Here is a 15,076-nt window from a genome sequence, read left to right as displayed (position 1 = left end):
GCAGTCTCTTAGACAAATTTCTGTCAGGTTTCCGACCTCACTACCATACTGAAACGGCCCTGATGAAAGTTTTAAATGATATATGACTAAATACTGATTCTGATAAAATAACAGTTCTGGTTCTATTAGATCTCAGTGCAGCATTTGACACTGTAGATCATAGAACGCTCATAGACAGGCTGGAAAATTGGGTAGGACTCTCCAGGACAGTCCTTGATTGTTTCAAATCTTATCTAGATGGCCGTAGTTACTTTGTCACCATTGGTAATCATGAATCTGATAGGGTGGCTATGACATGCTTAGTTCCACAGGGATCAGTTCTCGGACTGCTTCTGTTCAATCTCTATATGCTACCTCTGGGCCAAATTCTACAGAACAACAACATTAACTACCAGAGCTATGCCGATGATACTCAAATATATATGGATCTTGAACCGTTTGACAACAGCTCAATAGAATCTCTGTGTCACTGTATAGATCACATAAATACCTGGATGAACCAAAATTGTCTACAATTAAACCAAGATAAAACTGAGATTATTGTGTTTGGCAACAAAAATAACAGAACTAGTATTAGTAAAGAGCTGGATCCTCGGCCCCTTAAAACCAGGGTTCAAGTGTGTAATCTTGGTGTTCTGATAGACTCAGACCTCACATTTAACTGTCATTCAAAGCAGTCACCAAAACAGCATTCTATCATCTAAAAATATAGCCAGAATCAAACGCTTGGTGTCCCAAGAAGACCAAGAGAACCTCATCCATGAGCTCATCCATGACCAAGAGAAGCTTTATCTCTAGTAGGGTTGACTAATATAATGGCCTCTTAACTGGAGTCCCGAAAAAACTGTAAAACCGCTGCAGCTCATTCAGAATGCTGCTGCTAGAATGTTAACCAGGACCAAGAGAACAGAGCACATCACTTCTTTCCAGTCAGTTACAATATATATTTAAAAGTGGTGCTTTTAGTTTATTAATCTCTAAAGGGTTTAGGACCTGAATACATTTCTGATAGGTTTGAAGCCTTATTGCTTCCTATGTTTTTATCCCATTTTTAATCTTTATGTTTTCTTACTGTATTTTTTATTATTATGATGTTTTCATTTGTTTTTATATTATTGTATTTTTATATATCTTTTTGAATTTTTCTTTGTAAAGCACATTCTTCGATGTATGAATTGTGCTATATAAATAAACTTGCTTGCGTTGGGCCTCTACAAGTGTTGGGACTCTACAAGTGTTGGGCCTCTACAAGTGTTGGGCCTCTACAAGTGTTGGGCCTCTACAAGTCATCAGAACAGCTTCAATGTGTCCTGGCATCGATGCTACAAGTGTCTGGAACTGTCAGGTGTCGCATTATAATCCCCATAAGTGATCAAGTGGGTTAGGAATCAATTGTCTTAGTGATTTTTTGAAACATCAGTGGGCTGAGGGAAGTTTTTGACACAAGTCAGTGCCAAACAGTCCCTAACAATCATCCTTCTTTCAAAGTCCCTGATATATTGTAATATAGCCCTGAATTCATGTAAGCATGATGAGATGTTTATTTAACATTATATTTGGTAATGGTCTTTGTATCAGTTCCTCAAGTGTTTCATCAATTTGGGCATTTTCTCTACGTACGAAAGAGTTAATTCAGACATACACATAATATGATGTAATGTCATAATATGTAAGGACAGAATGTAACTTGCCAACTGTTTCCAGTCTTTTAGTCTGTGGCATTTATGATTCCTCTGAGCACAGAAAGCACTTTTGTGATTTTGGTGACGGAAGACATTCAGTCCACCTCTCAAGTGCTATTGCAGTTCACTTTCTGTTGATTAACATCAGCTTGATTTATACCATAATTATTTGACCAAGAAAGTGTTTAATCAACATTTGTGCAATTTATGCAATGTCTTTTGGTGCAATATCTTTTGGCAAATATAATTTGGTCTAGGACCAAAAGATATGCTTGAAAATTTGAAAACAATCAGATACGAAATTTGATCCCAGAACAATTCAGTCCAATACAGTACTTTTAATGAAAAGACAATGCCTCAGACACAATGGGAAGACAATGCCTCACACAGCCATTATACACAGCCTGATCTCCAAAATGTACAGAATATGATTATGTTATGTAAAAGTTGATGTGTCTATGTGGAGGCTACCTGTCTGAAGGTTAGAGAGTTTCAAACATTCTGCAAAGCCGTTTCATCGCAAGAAAAAAGAAAAATAAATTGAATTGAAAAAATAAAACAGCACTTTTTTGTATCCAATGCCCCAGACAATAACAATTGTTCTCCTTCATTGGAATATTGGATTGCACACCCTTTTGATATTTTGGTACATTATCTCTTGATATTTTGGTACATTATCTCTTGATATTGGGCCCATAAAAACTCAAACAAAGCAAATAAAATCAAGGTAACACATGTTGCTCTCATAACTCTATGGTAAAACTGTCCCTACACAAAGTTGCAATAAAAATTGCATTTATAATGCAATTGCTAATATTACAGTACCACATGACTGTGATAATTAGTGTGTTACTATGCACGTTTATAAAAGTAATGTAATGTAAGGTGTTAACAATCATACAAAGACACATAAGCACACTATTGTTACTAGAAACACAGTCTCACACCTCACATCTCTCTCTCCATTCTTTCAGTCCTTACAACACAGTACCACCAATATAGTGAAAACAATGAGAGAGCTAAGCATGCTGGGAAATCATACATAAGTGTGGTGATGAGAAACATTGCTACCATAAGGCCATAGAATATTGCTCTTGTTATGCTACTGAGTGAGAAAATCACCCTCCACCATGACAAGAAGCCATCGTCCTCCACTTTTTTAAGGGGAAGATTATGACTGCTGGGTGTCTCCTGATCCTCCTCTACAGACTTTGGCATTTGGGTTGACCACTGATTGACCCTTGACGCACACCCCTCACTGACCATTGTGTTGCATCTTGTGCTCAGAGATGACAGAGGAGTGAGGACAGTGGCACCTCTTTCTGGAGATGACTCACAGGTCTGGACCATTGAGGGCTCTGTACTGTTACTGGGTGTAGTTAGGCAAAGGCCTTGCCTCGGTGTGAAGGTCAAGTCGGGATCGGTACATGCTTTCATGAGTGAATCTACCCAGGAGTCTATGTCAGTCGACCCTTTCTTGGTAGCCCGTTTTGTCTGTCGGATAGGTCCATTTTGAATGATTTCCGGTTCATCAGACTGTTTCATCATAATCTCCACTTTCAAAGCTACCTCATTGTCTTGTTCAGCTGAAGGACTATTATGTACCAACTGCAAATCTAACACCTCTTCTAGCATTTCCTCATTCAAACCTTTCTCTTCTGTGAATAACTCGTCTTCACCTGACTCTACTTCTTTTTCAAATAATTCTTCATCATCCTTGATAATAAGTTCTTTTGTCCCTTCTGACAACTTTCCATTTTCATCTTGTCTTGAGCATTCAACATTTCCCATTGACATGTCACACTGTTCTTCCTTTTCTGTTGAGACGTACTCAGTCTCCTTTTCAGTGTTCACTGTTTTCTCCGTTAAGTCCTTAACTTTCTCTTTTTCAGGAGTTTCAATACTTATCTCTTCATATGTCTGTTCTGTGTCTCTTTGTCTAGTTATTTCGTCCGATACATTTTCGGTCTTTTCCAGTCCTGTGTTCATGTCCCTGACGTCATTGGTCTCAGCTTGGATGTGTGTTGATATAGGCCTATCTCTGTCAGCGTCTCTGTGTTGCACTTCCGCATTTAGACTCTGATAACTATCTTCAGCTTGTATTTCATTTGACCAGAATCCCTCTTCATGCGTTAGGTTGGATCTCATTTCTTCAACTTTTTCAAAGTCCTCTCTGTCTCTCATTTTTCCATCAAGCGGATTTAGTCTGTATTCTTCTAAATTGTTTGAACTGCATTCTTCATCAGGTGTTTGGTATTGTCTGAATGTTTCTGGAAATGTCTGCATCACTCTGTTTAGTTCCTTTTCATTCAGATTCAAGAGCAGTTCTTTGTCTGCATGGCACTGTTTGGCCTTTTTTTCTTCTTGATGGCTGGGTGAGAATTCCTCTTCCATCTCAGTTTGGTTGGTTTTGAATTTCTCTACCTCAGTTTGGTTTAAGCTGAAGTAATCAAATAATCTGTATTCCTCTTCTTTGGTATGTTTCGGTCCAAATTCTTCCACCTCTGATTGATTCAGGCTTGATTCTTCATTCACTGTTTGATTTTGCCTGAATTTGTCTTTGTACATTTGACTCACCCTGAATTCTTTCAACTCTGTTCTGTTTGATTCACAACAAATGTTGTTAATACCGAATTCATCTTCCTCTGCTTGACTCTGTCTATTCAACAGTCCTTCTGTGAGGTCATGTGTTACTTCTATTTTGTCAGTTTGATTTTGCCTGAATACATCTTTCTCAGCATAGGACTTAGTAAATACACCCCCCTCTCCATGACTCTTTGTGTTTGTCTCATCCTCTGCTGTATTTCTGATTGTCCACGGAAATGTCACGATTTCATCTGCTGCTTTCTCCACATCGCCTACAAACTCTGATTTCATGTCCAAAGGAAGCCAATCTCCATGCAAGATTCTATCTTCTGCACTGGTATTCGGCAAATCTGCCATCACCGTCATATCTGTTGTCTCCATCTCCTCCAAGCTTGTTACCGGCTTTGCTCCATAGGGTGTGAAAGCCTGCTCTCCTCTTTCTCGATCTGCCCCTACGTGCCTGTGCGGGGTCGTGTCGTCAGAGGCCGCGGTCGAGGGAATGGATTCCTGGGGAGTGTTTATTACAGAAGTAACCTCTAGCCTTTGGTAGGGATCATAAACCCTGGCTTTGTCGTCTCCGGGGGGGGTGACATTTGAGCGTGGCCGAGGCTCCGCTGGCATCTCATGACTGTGAGACGGCGGCGGAGGTTTAGACCCTGTGGGCTGGGTTAAACTTTCTGGGTTTGAGTCTGTGTCATCCGCCTGTTGATTCTCCACTCTTGAGGAAGCCACAAAATCCTCAACTCCGACTGACAGGGAAACCGCGGTTGCAGATAGCGGCCGTTCGGACTCTGACACACAGCTGGTGTCTTTTGAGTCGGGGGCACAGAGAAAGGCTTCCCACAGATCACCAACAGAGGTTTGTTCCTCCAGAATGCCCACTGACTCGTCTGATAATAGGTTAGGTGCGATCCCTGTTTCAATCCTGATATCGTCCTTATCGGGATTCGCCGCCAGCCCATTATCTCTCCCTGAGTCGGGGTGTATCATTGGCCGGGTTACCTGGTGGTACGTCATTAGCTGAGGTGTATCATTGGCTTGTTTCTTCTGATGTGATTCAGGGGGACTGGTGGCGCTGCCCGCTAGGGGTTCGATTCTGATATCAGACACGGTAGGTGGATTCTCCACCCAGGCACGTGGTAGTGGTCCATTGGAAATGTGCCCCTGTGTTGAATCCTGGTCTCGTTGGGAGAAGTATTCCTGCACCCGTGCCAAACGGGCCCCTCTTCGCCTGCTCCTCTGACTATCCACCTGTCAAGAGGAAGAAAAGGGCAATAAAACGATTACTTTTGTAATGTGATTGTAAGTTTAGAGGCCATAGCTGTTTTAAGTCAAACTGGTGTACGTGCACGCACCATTTACTTGAGATGCATGTCTTATAAATAGCGTGCACATGACCAGAATATGCGAATGCATGGTATGCTCTCAAGTGTCAGCTGAAGTTCCTCGCTAAACCCTCAAGAGTAACAAGCTTAGGTGCACACCTCTCTGGACAAAGGGCAAGCGTGGAAACAAGAGAGCAAAGCACATGGTTGGTATTAACGTCCAGACATGTTTAGTCACAGAGGTTAAATGCTTTTTTTGTGTTGTGTAAAATGTGTATTGCAAACCCAAATCTTTGTCAGTGCTTTAGTAAAAATGATTGACCTTACCAAGGATTTTGGGTTGTGATCTTCATGATGTAAAATAGAGGTCAAGTGCTCTGCGTTCTCCATTGTTTTCCCAGCAATCCCCTCTGTTGTGTGAGTTGCTGAGGCTAGAATGAGAAAAGCTCACAGGCTCAGATTTGTAACCATGGCGTTCAGATCTCTCAGACATAGTATGAGCAGTACACACCTGGAGGGTCTGTGGCCAGCTCCTTTGGTTTCTCCTCGGCGCTGTTCTTTTTACTGTTATCACAGGGAGAAGGGTCATGTTCATTCATGTATAATGGGGCAAAACAATAAGGAACATCGTTCCCTAACTATCCAAACAAAACATTCCAGTTTACATCAGACGTCATGGAAAGCTGGATTGACACTGGAGATCCCGTGAATACCTGAGACGGCAGCCTAGCACAACGTACATCCCCACAACAGTTCTACTATGTTCCAACACTCACCAAACATTGGTGCAAACATTATACATCCACTTACATACATGAATAAGTAAAAAAATACATATTGATTTTGGAATGACACTAATATTCACATTTTTCTTCACTAAGAGATAAGCATATTCTTCAAGCATTAAAACTGAATTGCAAGGCAGAACTGCTGGTTGGTAATTAATGTTACAGTGATTTTTACTACCGTGCTTTAATATTGAAATAATAAATGTTACAGCTGACGATCAGTTGTGAGTGGATGGGAATAGGGCTAGAATGACAGACTCCTTGCCTGTTGCTTTTCAGACAGCTTCTCTTCTCTCTGCTGTTTTTCACTTCCTCGGTCCGAGTCTCCAACTCTGTCAGGTCTCTGCCTCCCTTTTTGTGGCAGAACAGCACATAGTTCATTTCACTGTTGTTTGCCCAGAATGTGCCAACCGATGTTTCGTATCTGAGGCAGAACTCCACTCTGGCTCCCTCCATCTCAAAGGGAGGCACGAGGGTAAGTCGAAACGCAAACCTGTCTGTTGTTCCATCGCTGGAGCCTGGGACGTACTCTGCCAGCAGGTCAAAGTACGTCTTCCAGCTATCCAGAGTGATCCGAGCATAAAGGGATTTATTGTAGCACAGGTTCGCCACCCTGACAATGACCCTGAGAATGGTGGTGCCAGGAAGTAACTCGATGCTCTCCAGTTCCAGCTTCTGATCCTGGAGTCTCCGTTCCAGCTCCTCTGGAGATGAGGGCACGGCGAACAGAGACGACAGGAAATACTCGTCCGTCTCTTTGTTACCATTGGCCCTGGGCTCCGCTGGGTTAGCGCCCTGTGCCTCGGTCTGGTCTGCGCTGTCAAACTCCTTGACATAAACCAGATCCAAACCGAAGGCGTCGGCGAAGGAAACCTTCCTGCGGATGACGGTCGGCGGCTCGGGCTCCGAACCGTCCGACTCGTCCGATTCGTCGGTAGAGCCTCTCTGCGGTGAGAGGCTTCCAGCCTCCTCCCCCCACCACTCCCCGTCCTCCTCGCCGTTCCCACTGCCCCAGGGGCTGGTGTCCGGAGCCTCCACGGGGCCCGAGAGGGGCCTGCGAGGATGTGGAGGATCTTGAGACATCGGTGAGCTGTCTGTGAGTCTGTCTGTCTGCGATGGAAAGGTAGGACAGAGCCAGACTGCCCCTGGTTGCGACGGCACACAAGCGGACGTGACTTGACAGACAGGGTCCAGTTACAGCTGAGTCAGGCCTATTAATAGGTCTCATATAATATGCTTGTCCTGCCACAGCAGTCTTCTGCCCCAACAACCTCTCATATCAGTGGCAATAAAGTGGTAGACCCATAATAACTACCATTTTATATTGAACTGTTCTATGTACACATGGAACTCTTCTTTAAGCTGACCCTTCCTGCACATTGAACCACTTCCACATATTAGAGAAAAGACATTTGCTTGTGTACAGATGGTGGAGGGTGTTTATGGTTTTCCCCTGGCACACACGTCTTGCATGCAGATTGCATGTCACTTGCAGGCGTTGACAGAGCAATACATTCATAGTTGATGGACGGAGCCAGGGTTGAGTCTCAATCGTCTAGAATGGAGCCCTCGTCTTTCTATCCTCCTTGCCGTTGTACTACTGTCATTCACTTAGAATCGGGTCTGAGGTGTAAAGGAGATATGAATTGGAGAACAAGGCAATTTAAAGTAACCAAGCTTCATCTGGCTCTGAAACAATCACCTCTCTGACTTTAATGTAAAAGTAATAACTACTTTATAAACTTACATTTGAAGTCCTTCTATCTGTTCAGACAAGGTAGATCTTACATACCCATTTTACAGACTGTAGGCAAGTTATACAATACTTCCCAGATGTGTACTGTAGACTTTCAATAGATTTTTTGTTCAACATTGTTACGGGGGATAGATGGATTATCTTGGTCTTGAAGTTGCAGGTTTTGTTTCCAACAATACTTATTCATGCATAGTGCAAAACAGTACATTGGTGTTTGTACACAAAACAACTCCTTTTAACTGAAACCGACACAGGTATATTTTCTGTGCTGAATAAATAGATCTCGCCAGTAGATGGCAGTGTATGACCAAAGCAGAATACATCCATGCCAAGGTCTGTTATACTTTGATGCTGATTGAGGTCATCTGCTGTAATCAGCACATCATGTTTGACTTCAGCAGATGTTGTATTGTAATACTTTTCCTATATGTACACTTCAACATCATCATAGGTAAGTTAATGTCAATAATGTCTTAATAAACAATGCGCATGTGATAGCTCTACATACCCGTGACTGGGTGAAAGAAATACACAAAATGACCAGTAGATGACAGCAAATTACCATTTTCCACATTTGAGATTTATTTATTTGTTTTTCTTCCCTAGTACTCAAGACACCGAATTGCGCTTTCCTTCCACTTACAGAAATTATGATGGAATACTCAATCTGACTGCTGCAGATTTTAATGGAATTAATTTCTAATATATATACAATACACTATATATATGTATTATTTTTTTGTATAAACTAAAATATAAACTATTTTAAGATTTTAATCTTAATCGTACCTTTTCATATATACTTTTATTGATTTAATTTTGAAGGTAGGCCTAATTGCAATTCCTTTTCATGTATTCCTCACATTTGCACATACTGACTTACTGGTGCAAACTGCAAGTTTGTAATCTTTTGAATATCATGTTAGAAATTGTTTTAGCAGTCTACCATTTATTTGTTATGCTTAACAAAACTGAGCACGAAAATACTTTAAATATTTAATTTAGATTTTCCACAAAGCAGAGCTGTGATCGTAACATGTACAGTAATTCACTTTAAAAACTGATTCAAATTATTTAAATTTAGCTTTTAATAATCAAAATCAATAAAAAAAATCGCATTTCTTTCATAAGCCGTCTTCATATTTGTATATACATAACGTTTACCGTTCATTCAGGAAAATAGTGTTTTTCTGTAGGCCTATGCGTAAAACAATAACTTTCACGCAATATTTTAAATAGCGAGAGTAAATAAACGCAAAGTAGCTTATAGCAAGTCAGACCGTGAACGTCAACCAACCACACTGGTCAGGGCTCTGGTCCACCGCGCTGAAGAAGAACTGAGCGCTTATTGAAAAATATATTTAAAAACTCTTTTAAACTTTCTAAACTTTCATAGATGCATTGATATCTGATCATTTTTGTCCTTTAAAAAAGGTTGTTTTATATCAAAAAATATAAATTACACAGATCAATATATCACACATCAGGCTTATATTGACATTTAAGTGAAACATTAGTTACATAGCTATTTTTTATTATTGTTCATCTCATCGTAAAGCATAACCTGGATTTTTGTTGTTGTATCATTGCACATTAGAATATTTCAAATAGTTTCAGGGTTTGAATGTGATTCTAAACGGACTAAAATGACAACTAATATTATTTAAAAATCTATTATATTTTTGCTAAAAAATATAGAATTGTGCTTAACAATTGGGCTTAACAATATGTGGGCCGGTTGTTTGGGCCGGTTGATTACTTTTAGTATCTTATATTTACTTTGTAAATTATTTATATCTGTGGTGTGCACAAACCATGCACATAAACATCCTTATTGATGCTCACAGTGATTCATTTCTCTTTAGGAGCAGTATGCACCCTTGCCAGTAAAAAAACACGTTTATCATAGAATAGGCTATTGGCCTACGTTATGGAAATATTTAAACAGGTCTGCTTCCCAGGTCTTTTATCAGACTATTCTATTTTTGCAGTGGTCAACTTTATAGATCAAACAATTAGATATTGGTGTTTGAAACAACATTTAAGTGGAAATGGGACCGCTTGTTTATCTTTGGCTTCGGGTGGGCAAAGACGAACTAACATGTAACTTACAAAATACTTTTTGTTTACATAGCAGGTGGACATGACGTCACACAAGGTCGCAGCACTCCAAAAAATAACAACATTTAACTCCGCGCAGTGCCTCCCCTGGTGCTGTATTAATAAGCTAGTCCCAAATAGTTCGTGGAATACATCTTGATGTATTGAATCGTATTGGAAAAACAAGCTACTTCTTCGCATTACGCGTCATGCGAGAGCATTCAAACAGGACTCAGTGTACTGCTTTTTCTGTTGCATTAGTAATAACAGCAGCATTGACTGAAGACAGCAGGAGCGCAAGACAACGCGTGTATCTCCGAGCGCAGCGCCAGCGGAGGAATATTCGAGCTTTTATTTACTCTACGGCTTGTTGTTCATTTTTCTGCTTTATGGTTAACTTGTGCAGTCACGTGTGAATATTTCGTGAAGCTGAAAGCACACCGATTTCTTTTCACCTGGTGGTTCATGTTTTCCTAGAGGAAATAAACTTGGTAAGTTTTCACTAAACTGTTTTATTTCTTTCTACCCTCGAGTCTAACTTCTCTCGTTATCGATAGGCTACTTATTGTTCATAAACTTCATTATGAAGTAGGCATAGTTAATTTTGAACCACATCCGTATGAAACCAATCCTACCATCTATAATCTACTGCATATGTTTTAACTGAAAAAATAAATGTTGTTTTTTTGTTATGTACTTCAAACAATAGTGGGTTAATGTAGTCGGCGATGGTGCTTTTTCGTTGCCAAGGAGCCTCAAGCAACACTGTCCGGTGTAGTCAATAGGGAGTCAACAGGAAGGATATAACTATCTATCACCCCTGACTCTGAAGTCGAAATCCAAAAATGTGTCCGTTCCCATTCAACCTTCCTTTGTGTGTATCAGAAATTAATACGTAAATTGTGCCATCACCACAATTTAAAATAAGGCATAATGCAAAAAAAAAAGTCATGTAGAATAATGTTGGGACTAACACTGGAAAGTAAGCTAGCCTTTCATTTCAGAGTTAACTGATTCTGAAGTATTTGATCTACTCACGGTCATATCTTTGTTAAGCTAATATATTTGAATAAAAAAGAATAGTCATTGGCACATTAATTCACTGCAATCTCTAAGTAATCTCTTTTAAATGTACAAATAAACTTTTGAAATCCATAGAAAAGGCTGGCTGTAGTTTATAGGGATAATTTGTAAAGCACAGCATTAAAGGCTATATAAATAGATTTGGAAAATCAGTTTTCTCTTTCACTAAGATTCAAGCTTTCATTATTGCTATATTGATAAAAATGCATGCAATCTTATTTCCAAAATAAATATGATAAAATTATCATTAGGCCGATCTGGGGTAATTATCATTTATATTAGTGTCTTTATCAATACTGCCGCCATTAGTATGATTAGTACCTGCTACTTCAGTAACTTACTTTACTATCATCAGATGGTCCTATTACACTGGTAATGTTAATACCACCATGACTGCTGTCGCTGCTTAGCATACCAATGCTTAACAAGAGTGCATTCTGGTAATAGCAGGCCTATCACTGGTTATACTACTGTATTATTGTTGATGGCGATTATAGTGATGAAGAGCAATGGTTTACAGCTTACCGTATACAGCATATTCCATATCTTCACAGCCCAGATAATACTTTTTCACTATTACCTATAGTTCTTTGTGACAACTGACTTGTGGATCAGATGTTGGGTTTCTACTCTTAGGTCGTGGCCCCCCTAAAAAAAAACTGCCGAAGTACCTCACCACAGTTGTAGCCACTGCACCTAAATCGAGCCTCGGTGTAGCTTTTTTCCCGATAGAAAGGCTGACTAGGTTCCTTCAGTGCTGCATCCCTAAACATGGCCTGTGATCAGTTTTTTCTTCGGGCGGATTAACCGGACTTAACCCTTTTGGTCGTGCCGTGGGCCCACAGGTGTTACCCAGTCACAAACGCAGGTGTGCTTCTCTGTCTCCTCAACCCATACCCTTCCAAGGTTCACTTAACGCCTCTTGTGAAATATTTCAGGGCCATCCTTTGTCAGCCCCTTATTTGGAGCCTCTTATCTCTCGCTGATATATGAGTAAATACATTGTACGTACACATTTCTATATAGATGCCCACGTTCCTATGCTTTTTTTTCTGTTGAAGTTAACTTTAGGGAAAGGAGAGTAATATTTCACTGGGCTGTCTGCCTGTGTCAAGACTATAGTATGCTGTTGAATGTGGACAAATGGCAGCTGACCAACATTAGTAACATGGGCCACTTATTTTCGTGCCACTCTGCATCCATTTTTTGATTGCTGCATTTATCATTGTGCGGCTTGCTGCTGCATTATGGTAATATGAAAATGAATGTCCTTCCAAGGATGTGTATTATGTTTGTCAACCTTTTCATCATTTATCAAAATTAAATGTACGCTTTCAGCCGGTCTGTCGCAGGCTAAGGCTTTTTTTTTTTTTATCTGATGAAAAAAAAATATTGCTCATAGTAAAAGTAAGAAAGAGTAGATGACCTAATGTCTTGATCTGTTTTCAATGTGCAAATGCGAATGATGTGTTATTTGTTTGGGCTACTTACTGAGTGGGCTATTCATTTAAAATCATTCATTGTCATGTAGGACGGCCTTTATTTTCAATAAAGCACATCCTTTCTCTTCTCATTTATTACATTGCAACTTTGAAACAAATGCCTGAGTGAACTCTAGCCTCTCTCTCTCTTTTGCCTTTGTGTCCCCCGACCCATCCCCCAACCTCTCCTTTTTAATAAAACGGCTGCTTGCTCAACCTAAGAGGTGTTGCTCTGTTTTGAAGGGAGAAAAATCCAGTAGGGTGGAGCACCATAGTTTCATTTGTTTAAACATCAGCCCACAACACTGTCTGTGTTTTAATGTATGGGCAAGTCAACTGCTCTCTAAGCCTAATGGCAATTAAACTGAAAAGCTTTATTTTCTTCTTTTTTTTTTTTATCCCTGTTAACTTCATAGAAATGTTTCCATGACAACCTCCATGCAAGTTAAAGCAACCAGAGGTGATCAAGTCATTTCTCTCCCCTCCTTACTCTTTCCTTCTGTAAGAATGGAATTTGTGTTGACAGTTTTGGCCTTTAATGGCACTTTTGTACCCGCGTGAAAGTATTTGTTTACCAGGATCATATGCTGCTAGCTGTCAGCCTAGAAGAGATTGACTTCTTAAGATAAAAGAGTGTATTACATGCTTAAGAGGCCCCTTGCACTGTAATTATCCACATCATGGTAATGGCGTTTTGTGTGCCTCGGTAAGTAAGAAGCAAAAAGCTCAGAGTTTTTTAGTTATGCTCTGGGTCACTTCTATAAGCTGGACTTGCTGCTGTTGTGAATAAGAAACACTGTGACTTTTGGCCAGGAAAGCGGTATTGGGTGGGTCCAGGGGATATGGGTTAAACTGAGATAGCATTCTGACTCTGATGATTTAACTGTTGTCTTGGAAACACGTCTGAACCCCGGTGTGTTTATTGGACTATCATAATTTATTTGACTTTCCGGACAAGCTTAGGGGAGTGTCTCATTGCTCACTGCTTTGACTCACGTTGGAAAGATGGGATACCGATAACCATATTCACTTGTCCTAAGTAAAGCTTGGCAAGATCTCTGTGAATATATAACACTCCTAGATGATGTGTTTTTAGGTAAACGGCATTTCTTGTTTTTCTTTTCACATTTAGCCACAGTTTTAGTGTTGTTGCACTACAAACATATGACAGAAAATCCGCTGGTTCCCAAAACTTCATGAAGATTTCTGCACTTTAACAAAAGCTAAACCCTACGCAGACTACAGCCAGATTTGTCTCTGATGTGAACAATCATGTGTTAGTGCTAACCGACAAATCTTTGCTAACATTGTGGTTCACCTGAATGCAGTAATGTTGTCGACTAAGGTCTAGCAGATGCTCAGTTATAACCTACACCTCGACGAGTGATTTGCCTGTAGATCCTTCAGAAGGCCATTAGTTCTCCCTGTTATGAGCACTTGCTATTATCCAACCTGCATCATCTGGAACATTGTTTGAGTTCTCCTTGCGGTTTCTGATACCCATGTGAAAATAGTTTTGAGAGTTTTGGATCACTACTTGTTCAAACGTTTCCCTGTTTTCTCTAGCCAATACTTTAATCTATATGGCCACTGCTGTGTGGAGGGACGACAGCCTTTTCCTTTCTTCAAGTCTCGGTCAGATAAAGAAAGGAGGGACAGTTTGCCGGACTGGTGTGAAAGAATGTGTTGGTTCCAGGGTCTTGCCCTAAATCAAAGATGGGGGGGGGGGGGGGGTCACTTGTAGTGAACGGCAAGGTCGCCATCACTCAGGGAAAATCCGCCAGCAGCCTGTCTCTAGTGCTGTAAACAACTAACCACATCAGACGGATTGAGAAATAACAGAGTGCTTGGCATTGCTCCGCAACTGTTTAACGATACATTGAAAAACTCATGTCTAGAGCCGATCGATGTACGCTAGCTAGGCTTCATCTCATAAATCGGATTATACAGAGGGAAGGAAAGGTGGACACAATTAACATGGCTTCTTAGACACCCGGGGCTCAGTAAAGTTGCAGTGTTTGAGACGACGGGAAAATGGGAGGAAATGGGCAGTATTGATTCAAAGCAGGCATGTGCTGCTCAAACAGCAGAAACACAAACAAACACTGACCTTTCTTTCCCTGGTGCTGTGTGTCTCTGAGGACAATTCTGTCGGCAAGAGAGAGAGAGAGGGGGAAAAAAACCTGTTTATTTCAAACATGTAGTAAAAAAAAAGCATAGGATTTGTGAGGGTAATGCCTTTTGACAGGCACATTAGGCTGCAGAAAGAGCATCG

The 15,076-nt window shown here is 40.5% G+C and overlaps 2 protein-coding genes across 16 annotated transcripts in view; one reads left to right on the top strand and one right to left on the bottom strand.

Moving 5' to 3' along the window:
- Positions 1 to 1,998: 1,998 nt before the first annotated feature.
- On the bottom strand, positions 1,999 to 12,034 carry ppp1r3aa (protein phosphatase 1, regulatory subunit 3Aa). Of its 4 annotated transcripts, XM_020042634.2 has the most exons (5): positions 6,647 to 7,541; positions 6,105 to 6,157; positions 5,921 to 6,024; positions 5,624 to 5,756; positions 5,429 to 5,519 (listed from the first exon to the last, which is right to left on the bottom strand). In XM_020042634.2, the coding sequence occupies exons 1-4, from the start codon at positions 7,462 to 7,464 to the stop codon at positions 5,718 to 5,720; spliced, it is 1,014 nt and encodes a 337-aa protein (XP_019898193.1). In that variant the 5' UTR covers positions 7,465 to 7,541; the 3' UTR covers positions 5,429 to 5,519; positions 5,624 to 5,717. The 4 variants fall into 4 exon arrangements, with proteins under 4 accessions (XP_034145998.1, XP_010896534.2, XP_019898192.2 ...); XM_034290107.1 differs by lacking the exons at positions 5,624 to 5,756; positions 6,647 to 7,541 and adding an exon at positions 11,846 to 12,034 and having other exon boundaries at positions 1,999 to 5,519; XM_010898232.3 differs by lacking the exon at positions 5,624 to 5,756 and having other exon boundaries at positions 1,999 to 5,519.
- foxp2 (forkhead box P2) overlaps positions 10,374 to 15,076 on the top strand; it is a 105,351-nt gene continuing 100,648 nt past the window's right edge. For all 12 annotated transcript variants that reach the window (XM_010898241.5, XM_010898245.5, XM_010898244.5 and 9 more), the window contains exon 1: positions 10,374 to 10,728. The gene's annotated coding sequence lies outside the window, so the exon portion shown is untranslated. The remainder of the gene's footprint in view (positions 10,729 to 15,076) is intronic.

This window comes from Esox lucius, chromosome 23, assembly GCF_011004845.1.
Source record: "Esox lucius isolate fEsoLuc1 chromosome 23, fEsoLuc1.pri, whole genome shotgun sequence".
NCBI lineage: Eukaryota > Metazoa > Chordata > Actinopteri > Esociformes > Esocidae > Esox > Esox lucius.
The sequence above is the reverse complement of the archived record's forward strand: the minus strand, read 5'-3'. Positions and strand labels throughout refer to the sequence as shown.